Below are 15,890 nucleotides of genomic sequence, written 5' to 3'. Positions count from 1 at the left end.
AGATTCCGTATTTACCTTTCCTAGAATTGCCATGTGTAGTTTATAGATTGGATAGCAACCTACTGAAAAACCTAGTGTTCATCTAGATAGAAATTGAAAGATAGAAATTGAAATAGATTTGAAGCTTATTTTTTTAAAGGCTTTCACCCCTGCTGTCACAGTCCCTGCACGCACAAATCTTAAGGGCTCAATTCACCCCTGCTGTCACGGTCCCTTCACGCACAAATCAGACGCAGCAACTACGGTCTCCAGAATTTTCTCCGTTCTGTCAACTGTGAACTCACAAACCATGTGACCTTTCAGAAGTAGGTACCCAAGACAATCTCATATTGTCAAGATGATTACACTTGCAAAGGATCTCAATGCTGTGCAAACTATACGCTTTTGCATAAATAATCTGAATTCTAATACGGAAAATAAAAGAAAGAAACCAGAAAAAGAAAAGGGGGGTCACAGTGAGACAGCTGGGATATAGACATATACAGTTTTACGAACAAAACTTGTTCTGCGTAGGATCGTGAGGTCTAAAACTATTTCCTTCATAGCTATGTCATGAAGCTGCTAGGCACCAAAGCACGTGTCATCCCATATTCCTTCCTTCTCTGGAACGTCTTTCAACTAACAAAAATCGCTCCATCAGCACTCATCATGTTTTCACACTTTCACTATCAACATGGCTTTCATTCTCAATGTGCTTTCCATTAATTTGCGTTCGTGGTCTCTGTACCGCAACATAACGCTACTGCTTAGTTCAAAGAATATGCAGGGTAGTATAACAAAAATGTAGCCATCATGTCATGATAAACACTTGTTATTTCATACCCGGTCAGCTGAATCCCCAGAGTTACCATTCAACAATCTCGTGCTCTCTTCTTTCAACTTGGTATCTTTGTCCTTCGTACTGACAGGTAGTATTGATGCAGACCCTGCTGATCGGTCGGGAAGTTCTGCAGAATGAACAACGGTTACTAACAAATGAAACCATTCAGAAAAAATAATTGCCAACAATGGAAAGGGATTATTTCTCACCTGTAAGCTTCTTATCCACAAAGAAAACAACCAAATTCACAGTATACCTGTCTAGGAAAGATACATCAACAAAGGGAAAAAGAAGCATGGTAATATTTCCACAATGCAATAGAATATGTACTAACCATGCTACAACAACATCAACACTGTAATGCTTGCGAGAAGATATAATAAGAAGACTCTGAACAATAGCTATGCACCACGCAAGCATCTTAACAAACCTGGCATGAATAAACAAAAATTAGGATATCTTTTGCAGTTGGGATGACATAAACAAGAAAAGAATTAAAGAACATATCTTCACCTTATACTTCCATACTTCTGGTATGTTATGACAAAGACTAGAGTGAAAATCATGTGGGATGAAAATATCAAGTCACCACAGCCATATATCACTCCCCTTGGGACTGTTGTCAAATGACAGAGCTAGCTTAATACATTTGGACCAACAAAAGGGATGGCATAATAGTTCGAAGCATAGTGGAGTTGCCTCTTACAATTAATCAGAAGGACCTCTGCTGCATTCTGGGGTGGTGGTAATCTGGCCAGAGGCGAGCCCTGTAGAATGCGATTAATGAAATATTCAGTCATAATCACATAAAGTATAGTAGCCAACTTATAACAAAATCTGGCACCACAAGATGAGCTAGCCTCAACAAGCCACGTACCTCGCGACAATGATAGTTGGGACCTGGAAGCTGTGTGGAATAGAATGTTATTATCCGTAGAAATTGAGAAGCCTAAAGAACCAAAAAAGGAAAAAAGAAAATCAACTCCCTGTTTATTGTAGAATACAAACGCAGATATCAGCTGATCAGAAGAATCACATAAAAGAAAACATGCAAACCAAGGAACACTTACACATAAGAAGGCAAGCACCCTGCGCCAGATCAGAACAGTGTAGAAGCGCTTGGTCTGAAGGATGAAAGGATGAAATGTCCACTGCAAAGGCAAAAGCGACGCTGTTACAAATTACAATTGAGCAAGGTTAAACTTGCAGGCACGAGAAAAATTGGTACATTACATATGCTATAAATGAGTAAGGATAAACTTGCAGATAGGAGCAAAATTGACAATTTCAGGAAAAGAACAAGAAAAAATAGAGAAAATGGGGAACAATAGAAGAAGTGGGTTAACAACCAGAAATCATACAAGCACGAGTAATGTTTACTTTGTACATAAAGCTTCGCATATTTATCCGTCTGCTATGCATCGCAGAATTTTCAGTTCGCTTAAAACAAATAGCCAATTTTCCTCATGTGCAATCATCTGGTTTGTGATCAAACTAGCCACACGCCCCCACAAAAGGGAAAAGAAAGACAGTAAAGAAGATGTGTACCAATACAAAGGAGAGGAAGATGAATGTAAATAATGTCTCACTGATGTAACCCCTTTCTTTTCCAAGTTCCTACAAGAAATTCAGCAGATAAAAAAATGCAAGTAAGAAAGCATTTCCAGTATTGAATTCTACCATTACATGTTCTGCATTGGTTCTCTATCAATCCGTAGACAAACAAGATTGGAAGCAAGGGCTCGTGTTGTACATACTGGAAGAATCATAAAGCCTAGATCTTGAAGGGTAGGCCCAGGCCGGTGCAAATAATGAACCCCTCGTGCGGCCAAACCATGAATGTACTGTTTATTCCAAAAATAAACAAGAATTAGTACATATGGATGTAAATAGCAAACGCCCAGCTGGTCACCCATCAATGTACTCCACCAAAATTTGGTCTGCCGTGAGAAAAGCATTAATAAGAAAAAGAGAATGCAGAAGCTGTCGCAACTTTAGTGATCGTTTAGAACAGAATTCTACAGCACTTGCTTCTTGAGGCTGAATTTGCAATTGCCAGGCGAGATGAATGATCCTGCTATATACCATCCCTTGGGAAGGAGTAACCACACAGATAAAACTTAATCGGGCTGTACCTGGAAAACGAGGCCAGCGAGAAGAAGGCGCCATTTCTCAGAGAGGATCTTGAGCTCGACCGATACCTCCGAGGTGATCCTCCTCACTAGCTGCACGCCAATCCCATCCCCATAATCTCAAGTCAAGCCTCTCAACAAGAATCTGACGAGGCCTCTCAACGAATGGCCCGGAAACAATGAAATCCAACCGACAAACTACACGCACCTTGGAAGCACTGCGAGCAAGGTAGAAGGGCGACATGGCTGCCGGGTGGCCGCCGGCGGCGCGCGTTTTATGGCACCCGGAATCGGAGCCAAGAAGGAGGCGAGAGAACTCCGCCGGCAAGCGCCTCCTCCTGGTCCTCCTGGTCCTCCTCCTTCCCGGTGCGCCCTTCGCCTCTTTCCTCTCCTCTCCTCCTCCCCGGCAGCAGAGAAGGGAAGGGAGAGAGAGAGAGAGAGAGAAATCAAATGGCGGAAGGGGGGGGGGGGGGGGGGGGGGGGGAGGAGGTGGGGAGGATCCGCCGTGCTGGAAGAAACCAGGCCTCGTTTTCTTTTCTATCTGGAGCCAGGGATCTAAATGGCCTTTCCAGATATGGATTCCCTTGTTCCTCCCTCTCCTTGCTCCTCTCCTGCCTCGGATTGTTTGGTATCCTTAACTAATTGCGATTGATAAAATGAGTGGAATGGGAGACGACATGCTGCTGCCAGTGCCGGGGGACGGACCAAAGGAGAAGGGGAGACTTCTACAATGGAATAGTTCGTGCGTTAGTGTATCGCGACGATGGCGTTGGAATTGACAGATTGGACGCGGCCGGCGGAGTTTGACGCGGCTCCTACGCGGCGGCCGGCGGCTTTGTGCTGTGCTGGGAAGGAGGTACCAGAAAATAAAGCGAGAAATTTCGAGTCACACCCCTTGGTATTTCTCTAATTACAATCTTCGCCGTGCAGATTTCATTTCTGATTTCTCTAGTGGCCACACCGATGGAAATTATTCTCAGGGTGGAGTACATTTCTACAACTAAGCAGGGATATAAGTCATCTCCTACAATGCCACACAGTATTTTTGTTCATATGCTGGAGAGCGAGAGCGAGGAGAGAGAAAAAAATTATTGTTTCGTGAAACAAACGTCTTATAACCTAAATTTTAGAACTATGAGATTATTATAATGGTGCTAGTTGTGGTTGCCATGCAACTTATAATCTTTCTTTTTTTCATGCACAAATTAAGTAAATAGAATTACTACAAGATAATTTAAAAACAACCAATTATACAATATGTATGAGACTATCTATTAGACAATATCAATATGCTTGCGATAGAGTGGACATCTCTTGTTTATCCTAATTAAGAGTAAGATTATGGGCTAAACCATAAAAGTTCATGGTGAAAAATCTGCTCTCTTTATCTCCGGACAGTGGTACCACGTGAGCAGTATTGCAATTTTCATAAGGGTGTTCATGCAAGTCCATCGGTATGGACAGCTGGACACAAAGAAACTGCCATGTGGAACTTGGAACAAAGACAGATAGATATACGAGACGGACGCCTCCAGGCCGCCTCAGGATCATTAACGATTCTAGAACAGAAACAAAGAAATAGAAAAGTTGTGTGATGTTAACGTCGCCAACGACTTGACTGCTTCAACTATCCAAAGCTAGTTGGACACGACCAACTGAAGCTTCGTTTCAATCTGTCAACTGATGAACCTGCCCCTCCTTTTCCTTCTAGACTCCAGACCCACTTGCATTGCAAGCTCACGCGGAGCGCGTGGATTTGTTCCTCTCAGCATGGTAGTCTATCACTCTGATATTTCAATCGCTCTCGTAGGTCCTCAGACTCGCTGTGATGCCATGGCTCTAACGTTTATCTTCCCGTGAACTTTTCACTCACTACCAGAGAACTCGATATATCTTCCGAAAATACATTCAGGATTAATCCGTCTGAGATAAAAGAGACGGTCTTTTATCACGGGTTCCTAAAACGAGATATAAAATCTTTTAGTCCCGGTTTGTAAAACCAACCGGGACTAACGGGGCTATCACGCCAGACGCTGGACAGACCCCTTTAGTCCCGGTTGGTGTTACAAATCGGGACTAAAGGTCGCCTCTTTAATCACGGTTTGTAAAACAAACCGGGACTAAAGTGCGTGTGGCGCCTATAATTTCGTGCATCACGTACCCTTTTAGTTAGTTGAGAGTTTTTTTTATAATTAATGAAATCAATCAAACTATATATAGTATTTAAACGAATCAATTTAACTATTACATACTTATATATACAATTCTTATACAATTAGCTAGTATATGTACAATTCTTGATTAGTATATATATATATATATATAGTACAATTAATTCCTAGCTAGCTAGCTATATAGCTCTAGGATCTTGGTCGAGGTCTTCCCGTTGAGGTATTGCTCGATGCTTCTTAATTTCATCCACCGTAATAAAATTCTCCTTGTGGATTTATCACCTCGTCCACCACGAATCCTACGAGACTTTCGCATATTGTGTCTATTCTTTTCTTCTCCAAGATCTTGTCTCGAATATTATGCATCTGTAATTTGGAAGTGAATAATGTTACACGAATAATTAAATATAAGGAGCTAGAAAATAATTAACTATTAATAGTTTTATTTTATATTATGTACTTCCTGTTTTTCCTTGGGCGTCAACCTGGCCTTGTGTGACAGAAAACTGCGCATGTTCTCACAGACATAGTACCCACATAGATTATTTCCTTGTTCCTATCTTAAGCACTTCAATGGGAAAAGAAACAAGTTATAAAATATTCATCATATAGAATGTACAAAATATGCAAACTTCATACGTACCGGGAAGTCTGTGTCCCATGTAAATTTTTCTTGGAATGCACCTTGGCGTCATTTTTTGATGAATTGTTTCCATGCCCTACGGATGAAAATAATGAATGATATAGTGTTAGGCAAAAATTTAGGAAACACACTTTTGTATTGAGATAAGGGTCCAGAATTACTAATTACAAGTGTAGAATGTCATGAATCTCTTGGTACTCCGCTAGTGGTTTCCTCAAGGAATCAAGGACGGTAACTCGGCTTCTATCAGACTCAATTAGTATTAGGATCCAGTGGTAACTCTGTACGTAAATATTCATTAATCAAATAAGGAAAAGGAAACTAAGATAGACGGTATATGTACATACAAACACTTACTTGAAGTTGTATGGAAGTAGTATGTAGCTCTTGCCACCTTGAAGGTCTTGCATGTTGAAACATTCCACCAACATTTTATCTGTAAAATCTTGTAGTTACGTTTGGTTAACTACGGATGGATCCATGAAGCCAACATGCAAGTATCCTTCTTGTCGGCACTTCTGAATTAGCAGCCTACATAAAAAGGAAGACAAAGTTAGTAGGGCGACGCATGCATAAAAAATAATGATATGGTCCAAAATTTACATATAGATAAACGGATACTTATAGAGCCCAGACGCTGATGAAAGAGACGTCTAGGGCATCTTGATGGTACAGTTCATATATATCTTTGATTTCCAGCCAGAGGCATTTCTCGCCTTCGCCATAAAAATCTATCGATTTTACTTTAAGGCCGAACATGGAAGTCTGGTCGGCGGATGTCTTCATGTACCATTCATGGAGTTCATACATCTTTGGTGATAGGCTCCCTACGAACTCCAGCCTTACTAGAGACTTTCCTAGCTCAAACGTCCATCTCGGTTGAAATGGCTGTGAAGCTGCTGGCTCGTGACCATCTAGCTCTATACATTGATCAAGTCCCACTCCAAATTCTTTCATGAATTCCAATACTTGATCTTGTTGAGACTTGGGCATTGCTGCTATCCTTGTAGCATCTCTTTCTGGTAGATGACGAAGGCAGTGATCAACAACACTTGAAGATGACTTTTCTTTTCTTTTTTCCCTATATTCATCGCCTCCTTGGTTGAATCTGACATCTTCTGAAAAAATTGTAATTTAGTTGGATCAATTGTTGGTTGTGGCTCCATCTCCCTTGCTTTTTTTTCAGCCCTTTTCCTGAACAACTCCTTGTATTCTGCTTGGATTTTGGACCAGCGTTCCTCTTGAGTCATTGCATCCCAACGTTCCTTAGGAGTCACTTCAGGCTCCTTATTTGTTTTCCTCTTTTTATGTGCTGGCTTAGGAGCCATTGGTCGCGACTTCTTAATCGGGTCTATAGCAGGTTCCTTTCTCAGGGCTGCAGGTACCTTGCTCGGGACTGCTCTTAGTCCCGGCGTCGTCGGTGATCGGGGAGGAGTGTTGTTGTCGTCGTCGTTGCCAACTGGATGTGGAGATGGAGACTTTGATCGAGCATGCATTGACAATGGTCCTGGTGCTAAAGGTCCCGGTGGTGATGGTCCTGGTGATGACGGTCCTAGAACTGACCGTGGTGGAGAAGTCGGTCTTGCCATTTGAGGAGATGGTTGCGGCTCGGGTTCTTCTGGGAGGGGTGCTGCCTCCATGCCCAGTATGATGTAGCGTTTGCGCCATAGAATGATGCCTCCTTGAACCGCATCTCCTAGTGTCCTTTCCCTAACGCCTCCCGGGAGCTGGAGCTCATAGCCTTCATATTGGCTATCAACGAGCTGCTCTACCGAGACACTAGCATAGCCAGGTGGAATCTCTATGCCATGGCTCGCCTGCGTTGCCCAGCTTGGTAAGGCACTCGCGTACGCTACCTGTACATATAGCAGAAATAAAGATGTTATTAAACTCCAATCCTGAGGCATGGTGGATCGATGGATTGAGAAGATTATTGCATAAATATTAATTATGTATAAGAGTATACCTTAATAGTTAGGTTGGCGACCAGTACATGCAGCTCACATGAGGTGTGTTGCCTGATGAAATCAATAGCGAACTGTTGCTGGTCCTGTGGATCGGGTTGTGCTCCTGATTAAGAAAGGACCACTCAACAATTGACTTCATCATGCATTCTTTGTTCTACAGATTGCACTTGAGATTCTAGGTTGCGCGGCCAGCTCTGCTTAGCCCGATCCTTTCTTTGCTTGTGGCTTCTATACGAGTCTTTATCTTCTTTGAAACCTTACTTCCATAGAATGATCCCGAACCCGCGGACACGTCCTGGGTGCTCAGGATTCCCGAGGGCGAATGTGAGCTCATCCATCTCTTGATCCACCACCAACCTCCCAGCCTTAACATCTTCAATGTTCTTGGCGAGTTGTTCGCCCTTGAGACGTATTTCCTCAGTTAAGATCAACATCCCATCCTCTTGGCTCAGTTTGCCTCCATGAGCAAAAAACCAATTTTTAGCTCATTGGTTCCATTCATGAGTTGCTGGTACGATACCCCGTTCGAGCAAGTCTTGTTCCATCTTGCGAAATTTGGGCACTGCTGTTTTGTAACCACCTCGCCCTAGCTTATGGTGCTCTTTCTTATGACTAGAATTTCCAACGTTGGTGTTGACTTTTTGCTTACCGTCGTGGCTCCTCTTGTACTCAACAAATGCCTCCCAGTGGCCGCTCATCTTTGGAAATTCGTTGAAATTTGGAGTTTTGTACTCCTTAATGTACTTTGAAACTAGAAATTTCTTGAATGTTTGAAATTGTATGGCCATCTTTTTCAGTGTCCACGCTTTCACATCCTTTTCAACATATCCAGCAGGAAATATGAAATGTTGATTGACCTGTCCTACAGCATATCCTTTTCTATTTGCGGGAGCGCGTTTGGATCATTTCTTTTGCCTCTCCATTTCGTGAAGCTGATGGGCACATTGTATCTTACAATTGCCCCGAGCTGAGTCACGTACTTGTTTGCCACATCGTCGGGAGCAACCGGCCTGCCGTCTTCTGACACTTCTGTGACCTCTAGCTTTTGCGATCCATCCATCACCATGGTTTGACCTCAGGTCTTCTTAGGGTTCGCCGATTCATATGGCTAACAGTTCAAAATTCGTTAATTAGGACGTAATAATAAAGAAGAAGACATTCTAAATGAGGTAAAATATTATAAATGATATATACCTGTAACACCTGGTGTCTCAATAACAAAAGGTGACTAAGAAAAGTTAAAGATGCATTGGGTGAAAAAGATAAGAAATTGACTAAAAGTCAAATTCAAGTCAAATTTGACCAAAATTTGAATTTTGAATTCTAAATTCAGAAAAATTGGGCAAAAATACGAAATGGAAGCTTGAGAGTGTTTAGAACTTTGGGGATCAAGATTGGAGACTAAACCTAGTCCTAAACATCTCAAGAAATGCAATTGAAAAATAAAATCAGAAGGATACTATTCATTGTCCGAAAATAGAGTTTCAGAAAAACAGTGCAAGTATCCCTCTTGGAAATTGATTTCTGCCAAATTTTCCAAATAAGTGGACCAAAGCAATTATACAGCAATGAAGTATGAACTTTGGACAAGTATAATAGGGTGTTGATGGTCAAGAACAGTAAGGGGATCAAATTCAAATCGGGGCCCAAAGTCAGCACTTTGCCACGTTTGACCTAGCTGCTGAACTGAATCTTTTTCTAAGTCTGAAAATAGAAATCAGTAGCTAAGTTTGGAGCGAAATTCAGAAGGATGGAGTGCAAAAGGTATAATTGTTTCTAAGCAAAATGGAATCCCTGATGGTTGTAGAGCATGGATGGTTAGTAGTTGGACTAAGAAGAATGGATTTGGGCCACTGAAAATGGATCAAAATATGGGTAAATGACCATGCTCGGGTGACTGTCGAACTAAATCAGTAATTCAGAAACTTTTCAGTTGGCCCAAGCTAGAAACTCAAAAATGTCAGTGTTGGGATGATTATCTCGAGTAGGAGCAAAAATATAAATTGAAGGGTTCAAATTTATCTCCAAGTTTGCTTAAGGGACTTTGGGACCGTTGGATGCAAAATCGGCCGTGGGGAGGATCTGAACATTCTGACGAAAGAAAGAAAAGGGGAGAAGGAAATCAAAGAGGGCGAGACGTGTCGCCGCCGGCGCCCTTGCCCGCTGTCCAGCTTAACCTCTAGGCCACCTCCTCACCACGCCAGCCTACGACTAGGCCACGATGTCGACCATGCACGCGGTAAGACCTTCGAATAACTACCGCTCCTACCGCCGCTTCTTACCGCCCTGCTTTTTACCGCTGCCCGTAAGTTCTATGCCCAGCCACCGCCGCTGATCAAATTCCACCGCCACAACGCCTCCCCCATCGATTCCTTCCGTCCACACCTCCGCTCACACCCTACCAACAACCCTGTCAACTTGTTGTCCAGCTTCTCTGCCGGCGCGCCCTTAACCGCCGTCATTTCCGTCCGCCACCGCCGAACTTCCTGCTCACGGTGAGCTTTACTTTGCCGTCGTTGTCCTTCTTTGTGGTGAGCCGTAGGTGAGCGTTTGGGGTACTAGGAAGCTGTAGGGGTAGTTGGAGAGGTGAGTTACACAGTCGCCATGCTTGGCCACGGTCGGCCGTCAGTTCCGCCGCCCACTGCCGTGAAGAGGGTAGCTCCGGCCACCTCCCGGGAAGTTGCCGCCGTGCATGGGTGTGCTATAGCATGGGGATGCTTCCCCAGCCCGGCCCCATCGCCAATGGGGCGCCGGCCAGCGAGCCGCGTCGCCCCCTGTCGCGCGCAGTTTTGGCGCGAGGAGGAAGATGGTGTTGGCGTCGGGGGCCCGCACGTCGAGGAGAAGGGAAAGGAAGAGGGCCGGCCGGGAGAAGGAGTAAGGTGGGCCAGGGTCCAGCAGGCCCAGGCGCCGGTGCGAGGCTGTCGGGCCGTCTTGGAAGGCCGGGTGCCGCGCGAAAATTAAAGGAAAAAGGAAGTTGGGCCGGAACGAGAATAGGAAAGGAGGAGACAGGAGGAATCGGCCTAGTAGGCCCGATAGAAGAGAAATGGCCGGCGGGTAGAGGGAATAGGAGAAGAAGGTGGACCCAAGTCGCGGGTCCAGTGCGAGTGAGAGAGGGTAGAGAGGGGGTGAGTGAGAAAAGTAAGGCCGGGGGTTTCTGGGAAAAATTTAGATTTCCTTTTGTTAGAATAATAGCTTAAATTCATTTATCACCTTTTAAATCACAGAAATTTCTAGGAGTGTCCAAAATTAGTGAAACCAATTTTGTTAGGATTGTTTTATTTTCCTTTATGCATTAAAATTCTTATACCCTAGGAAAAATAATAAAAACTTAGGTATTTGTTTAATGCCCTTTCATTAAGGTATTTAAATAAATACTTAATCTTTATTAAATGTATGAAATATGAAATAATGTTTTCATAGTCACAAACTATTATTAACCCATAGGAAATTAGGTTTGAGACTAGAAAATAATTCTAATAATTTCCAAAAATAAAAGAAAAAGCCTAAGGTAGGATTAGTAAAGAAAATAAAAATGGTGGGTTAATCTTTTCGGGTTTTTGTGTGTTGGCTTGCAACTTTATCATGATAAATTGTGTAGTCCCTTGTTGGCTTGCAACTTTATCATGAAGGAAAGTTGTATAGTCTTATATTCAAAAGGTTGCATCACTAACCCATGCATATGCTATATCATAGACACCGAAGCACCTGAAGAGGAATTCTTGGATTTATCAGAAGGATCTTCGGAGTTTGAGGAGATCGTTGAATTGGTCCCCTACGAAGCCAATCCGTCGGACAGTGCTAACATTTTTATAGATCAAGGCAAGCCCCGGTGCATTTATACCTATCTATTTTGGTATTATTATTATGTGTCCAATTATCGATTATTTTCTATATGAATGCATTAAGTCTAGGAGTTGATTGAAACCCATTCTTGTGCATGATCTTACCTTGTTTAAGGACATCTTTGCCACTTGTTCAAACAATTCGTAAGTAACCCAAATTTAGAAATGCTTAGATGCTGAAAGTAACTTGGTTACCAAACCTTAAGGTGAAATGTTGGGTCATACATGCTAATTATGGAAAGGTAGCTTGGAAGTTGAAAGGCAGGCAGAAGCTAGAGATGTTAGTTCTGTCTGCTAGTTTAATCTGGTTAAGGCTCGATCATTGTCTTAACCTTTGATCAAGTGAATGACACCTAGTTACTTACTGGGTATGGGACCAGTAAAGCTCGGTAGGTTAGTAGACTCTCTGATCGGGAATATTTCGTACCCGTACTTGACGTGCTGGAGAATGGTAGGGGCGTAGCCTGAAACTCACATGGAGATCAGGCCAGACATGGGGTCCCATGTGGGGGTGCGTCCCTGGGTTCGGGTAGTATTATTCCTAATACTTGGGTTTGCTAATCGAAAGGTCGTTACGTACGACTCGGACAATCGTACTTAGATGGTGATCAGGGTGCTCTCCTGCAGGATGTAAATTGATCCGGATCGCCGCAATTCTCGGTTATGAATGCACTTGATCACTGTTGAGCATTGTAGTATAATTTCATGAATGCAATATCTTTTTAATAAAAATTTCATGTATGACTTAATATCTTACTGCTTGCAAAGTATCTTTTCGTCATCATTTAGATTGGTTAGGTAATAACTTAATTGAGTTCAAAGATAAAGCTAAGGTCTCACTTTTTAGTAAGCTCTTTTGGCAAAAAGTGTGTCAGCCAGTACACTGAACAGCTATCATGTAGTCCCTGAAAAACTATTATATTGGTTAGTCGGGTAAGCATTGCTGAGTACCCCGTACTCAGGGTTGTCCCTTGTGGCTATTTCAGAAGCACCGCAGGAGTCCGCAGAGGAGGAAGCCCCCGAAAAACTAGGGTATTGTTACGAGTCTCGCAATACCCTCAGAAGAAAACTTAAATGCTCATCTCCCACCTGAACCAGTTTATGTTTTAAACTCCTAGAATCTCTCTGAGCTGCACTGTTAAGTTTATTTCAAACTACGTTCTGTAATAACTCGTAGCTCATGTATGTATGTAAAAATATAATATTTGTTGATGCTTTCCCATCGTGGAAGCGATCCTAGTGTATGGCTATGAGACGCGACGCGGATCTTTCGAGGAGTCCTAGGGACACTCGACGGACTACCGGACCTATACTGTTTTAAGTGCGTTTTGGATAGTTGTTGTCCCGACAGCGATTAGGCGCATTTAAACTAGTTTAAGTTGTGCAGTTCCGCCACAGCTGGTATCAGAGCCATAAACTGGGATAATCAACAGATATTACTGTTTAAAAACTGAGACTCTATTTTAAATGAAGAAAATATGAGTCATAGGTGGTAGTAGTGTTAACTGGTTGTTTGTTTTGCAGATACTAACTGTTTGTTGCGTGTCGCTAGTACTCGATAGTATATTATTAGGGAGAGATTATGATGCCACCAATTTTTTTTACGAGTGTGTATATGAGTTTGAGAGTACGTAGGAATCATTGCTTCATGTTGCATAAGCATGTTTTAAAAACTTTTGGGTTTGGTGAGTGCCGTTAGACCTAACCCCGTTTCTTTTATAGGATGTTTCAAGAAGGATATACAGATCAGGACGGATTGACCCGGGGGCATTACCTGGACAAGCCCGAGTTTGTACAGTTGTTGTGGAAAACACTGCAAGAACTGGGCTTTCATAACCCTCCGGAGTATTATTGGAGGAAGGAGGACACCTATCATAAGCAGTGTTGTACTGTTTATGTCCATATCCCAGATGAAGACACAAACCCTAACTGGCATCTTGATGAAGTTATGGAGCAGGGTTTCGAGTTCAATGATACAATTGAAAGGGCAGCTATGACCGCCCTCACGGACTTATGCGAGAAACATAAGGTGGAAATAGGGTCGAGCTCTGCTCGATTCTATCCCATAAAGCATCAAGATGATGGGATTTGGAAAAGGAGGATCAAAGCATTGAAGAATTCCTCTCGCGTGGAGCATGACGTTGTGGTTGTTGCTGCCTCCGACTATATGACTGCTATGTATAACCTGCATCAATCCTGCATCAAGGAATATTATAATTAGAGAAAGAGGAATGAGGATGTCAAGATGGAGGTAATGGGTGCCAGGCATGATAAAGAATTATACAAGAAAGCAGCACTGGCTAGGGAACATGATATGGAAAAGATTATGAGAGAACAGTCCAGAAGGATAGATGAATATGAAGAAAAGCTCAGGACAATGAAGGAATTCATGGATGCTAGTAGAAATATGGCGGAGAGGGCAAAAGAACTAGCTGAATCAAATGTTAATAGACTCGAGGTGGAGAGATTTCAGCAGCTGGATGAAATATTATCTCTTCGTCTGGCTTTAGAAGAAATGCAGGCTCAAGTACCTGCTCAGAACATAGTAAATGTTCCACCGCCTCCACCACCAGAAGAACCACAACCGCTAGACCTAGAAGAAGCAAATCAATTGGTGGATGTTGTGGGTGTTGAGGGTAACATAGCTCCACCTGCAGCTCCCGAGATCGACTTGTACACCCACGAGAATTTAGAAGGGTTCGATATTGACATGGAAGATAATCTGGGTGAAGCTCCAATTGAAAACCATCACTTTGCATGGGCCGATGCAAATGCAGATGGGTTAGATCCATAAGGCTATGGACCTATGCAACAGTGGGGTGAAGCCGAGCAAGAAGGTGAGGAAGAAGAAGAAGATCTAGAAGAAATGGAAGGAAATTCTGGTGTCAGCACCTCCACATCATATACCTCCTATACCTCAAGCGATCCCGGACCAGAGTCAGAGAGTGAGAACTCAGTGAATCAGCCTCCACCTGTCGCTCCTCCAGGACAAACATTGATGACGGTGGATCAGGATGTTCTGCAGGCTGCAATGGCACGATTAGGGATAATGCTGCAGAGCTGGGCATTTATCCCTATGATGTTTGAGGAAAGATCATGACCAAGGAATGTTGTGGTGTATTTATGTAAGATAAAAGCGGTGGGACGGTGTAGTGAGGTTGCTTTGTAAAAATTAAACTCCAGTTCATGTAATATAAATAATAATGTATATAAGTGTGGTTTGTGTGTAACTACAATGGTTGTGTTGTTATGTATGAAACACAAGCATGCTCATGGAACTGCTGACAAACTATGGCTTAGATATTAATACTCTGTTTGATTTTGGCAGAATGACGGATCCGAGAGGTCCTCGGGCTTCAGGGTCAGGGGGCCACGAAGAAAATTTACCCAGGGCCCCAACGCTGGCTGATGCCATAGCCAGCCTCATGAATTCAGGAGCTGAACAAGCTCAACTGCTTCAGATGATTGTGCAGAACACTGGAAATAGTGGGAACAGACGGGACCCAGAACGTGGTGTATCTTACACCCAATTTCTGGAAACTCGTCCTCCGATATTTCTGAAAGCCGAGCACCCACTAAAGGCGAATGAATGGCTTTAGACAATGGAACAGAAATTCCGGGTGATTTCACAACGCACCACCACCCAGAAGGCGGAGTTTGCCGGGCTCCAACTCCAAGGTCCCGCCGGGACCTAGTGGACTAGCTATTTGGCGAGGCAACCTGTTGGAAGGGTGGTCACTTGTGAAAATTTCAAGGAAGCTTTCCGAACGCAGTTTGTACTGGAAGGGATTATGCGAATGAAGCTGGAGCAGTTTCTGGGGCTACAGCAAGGGAATCGTAGTATTCTGGATTACACAAATGAGTTTGATCACTTGGCCTAGTATGCTCTAGAACATGTTAACACGGAGTCCAGAAAGAGGGAATGTTATCTCCGTGGGCTCAATGCACGAATGCAGGAGAAGTTGTCTACCTGCACCTTTGCCGACTATAGTTCTGCGGTAAGCGTGGCTATTACCGCAGAAGAGAAAATGAGAATTTTAGATGAAACCTTGAAGAGAGAAGAATCTTTGAAGAGAAAGAATACTTCTTTTGGAACCTTCGGGAACGCCCCGCAGAGGATGAAGGTGGTATACCGGGGCCCTCCTCGACCCGCTTATCGGCCTTCTTTACAGCAGAGGCCATTTCAGCCCTGGAATATCAGAAATCCTACTAATATTCCTTGACCTGTAAGTGCGCTACCTCTTAGGTTTCGCAGTCCTACTCCTCTGGGGAACCCACAAGTTTGTTTTAATTGTGGAAAGCCGGGACACTTTGC

General features: G+C 43.2%; 1 protein-coding gene across 1 annotated transcript; it reads right to left on the bottom strand.

The window, feature by feature from the left end:
* Positions 1-292: 292 nt before the first annotated feature.
* Positions 293-3,759, bottom strand: LOC117850730 (phosphatidylinositol:ceramide inositolphosphotransferase). Its single transcript, XM_034732590.2, has 12 exons — positions 3,161-3,759; positions 2,956-3,045; positions 2,578-2,664; positions 2,369-2,437; positions 1,891-1,971; positions 1,698-1,769; positions 1,527-1,587; positions 1,334-1,436; positions 1,155-1,250; positions 1,030-1,076; positions 823-947; positions 293-721 (listed from the first exon to the last, which is right to left on the bottom strand). The coding sequence occupies exons 1-12, from the start codon at positions 3,194-3,196 to the stop codon at positions 647-649; spliced, it is 942 nt and encodes a 313-aa protein (XP_034588481.1). The 5' UTR covers positions 3,197-3,759; the 3' UTR covers positions 293-646.
* Positions 3,760-15,890: the final 12,131 nt, after the last annotated feature.

The sequence above is a fragment of the Setaria viridis genome, chromosome 3, assembly GCF_005286985.2.
Source record: "Setaria viridis chromosome 3, Setaria_viridis_v4.0, whole genome shotgun sequence".
NCBI lineage: Eukaryota > Viridiplantae > Streptophyta > Magnoliopsida > Poales > Poaceae > Setaria > Setaria viridis.
This window is presented reverse-complemented; position numbering and strand designations above follow the sequence as displayed.

What these genes read in the sequence shown, in the direction of transcription:
- LOC117850730 (XM_034732590.2), bottom strand. Translation starts at nt 3,196, where the DNA reads ATGTCGCCCTTCTACCTTGCTCGCAGTGCTTCCAAG. An exon ending in GGGTGCTTGCCTTCTTATGT is followed by an intron (nt 1,770 to 1,890) that starts GTAAGTGTTCCT and finishes TTGGTTCTTTAG; the next exon opens with GCTTCTCAATTTCTACGGAT. An exon ending in CAGAAGTATGGAAGTATAAG is followed by an intron (nt 1,251 to 1,333) that starts GTGAAGATATGT and finishes TATTCATGCCAG; the next exon opens with GTTTGTTAAGATGCTTGCGT.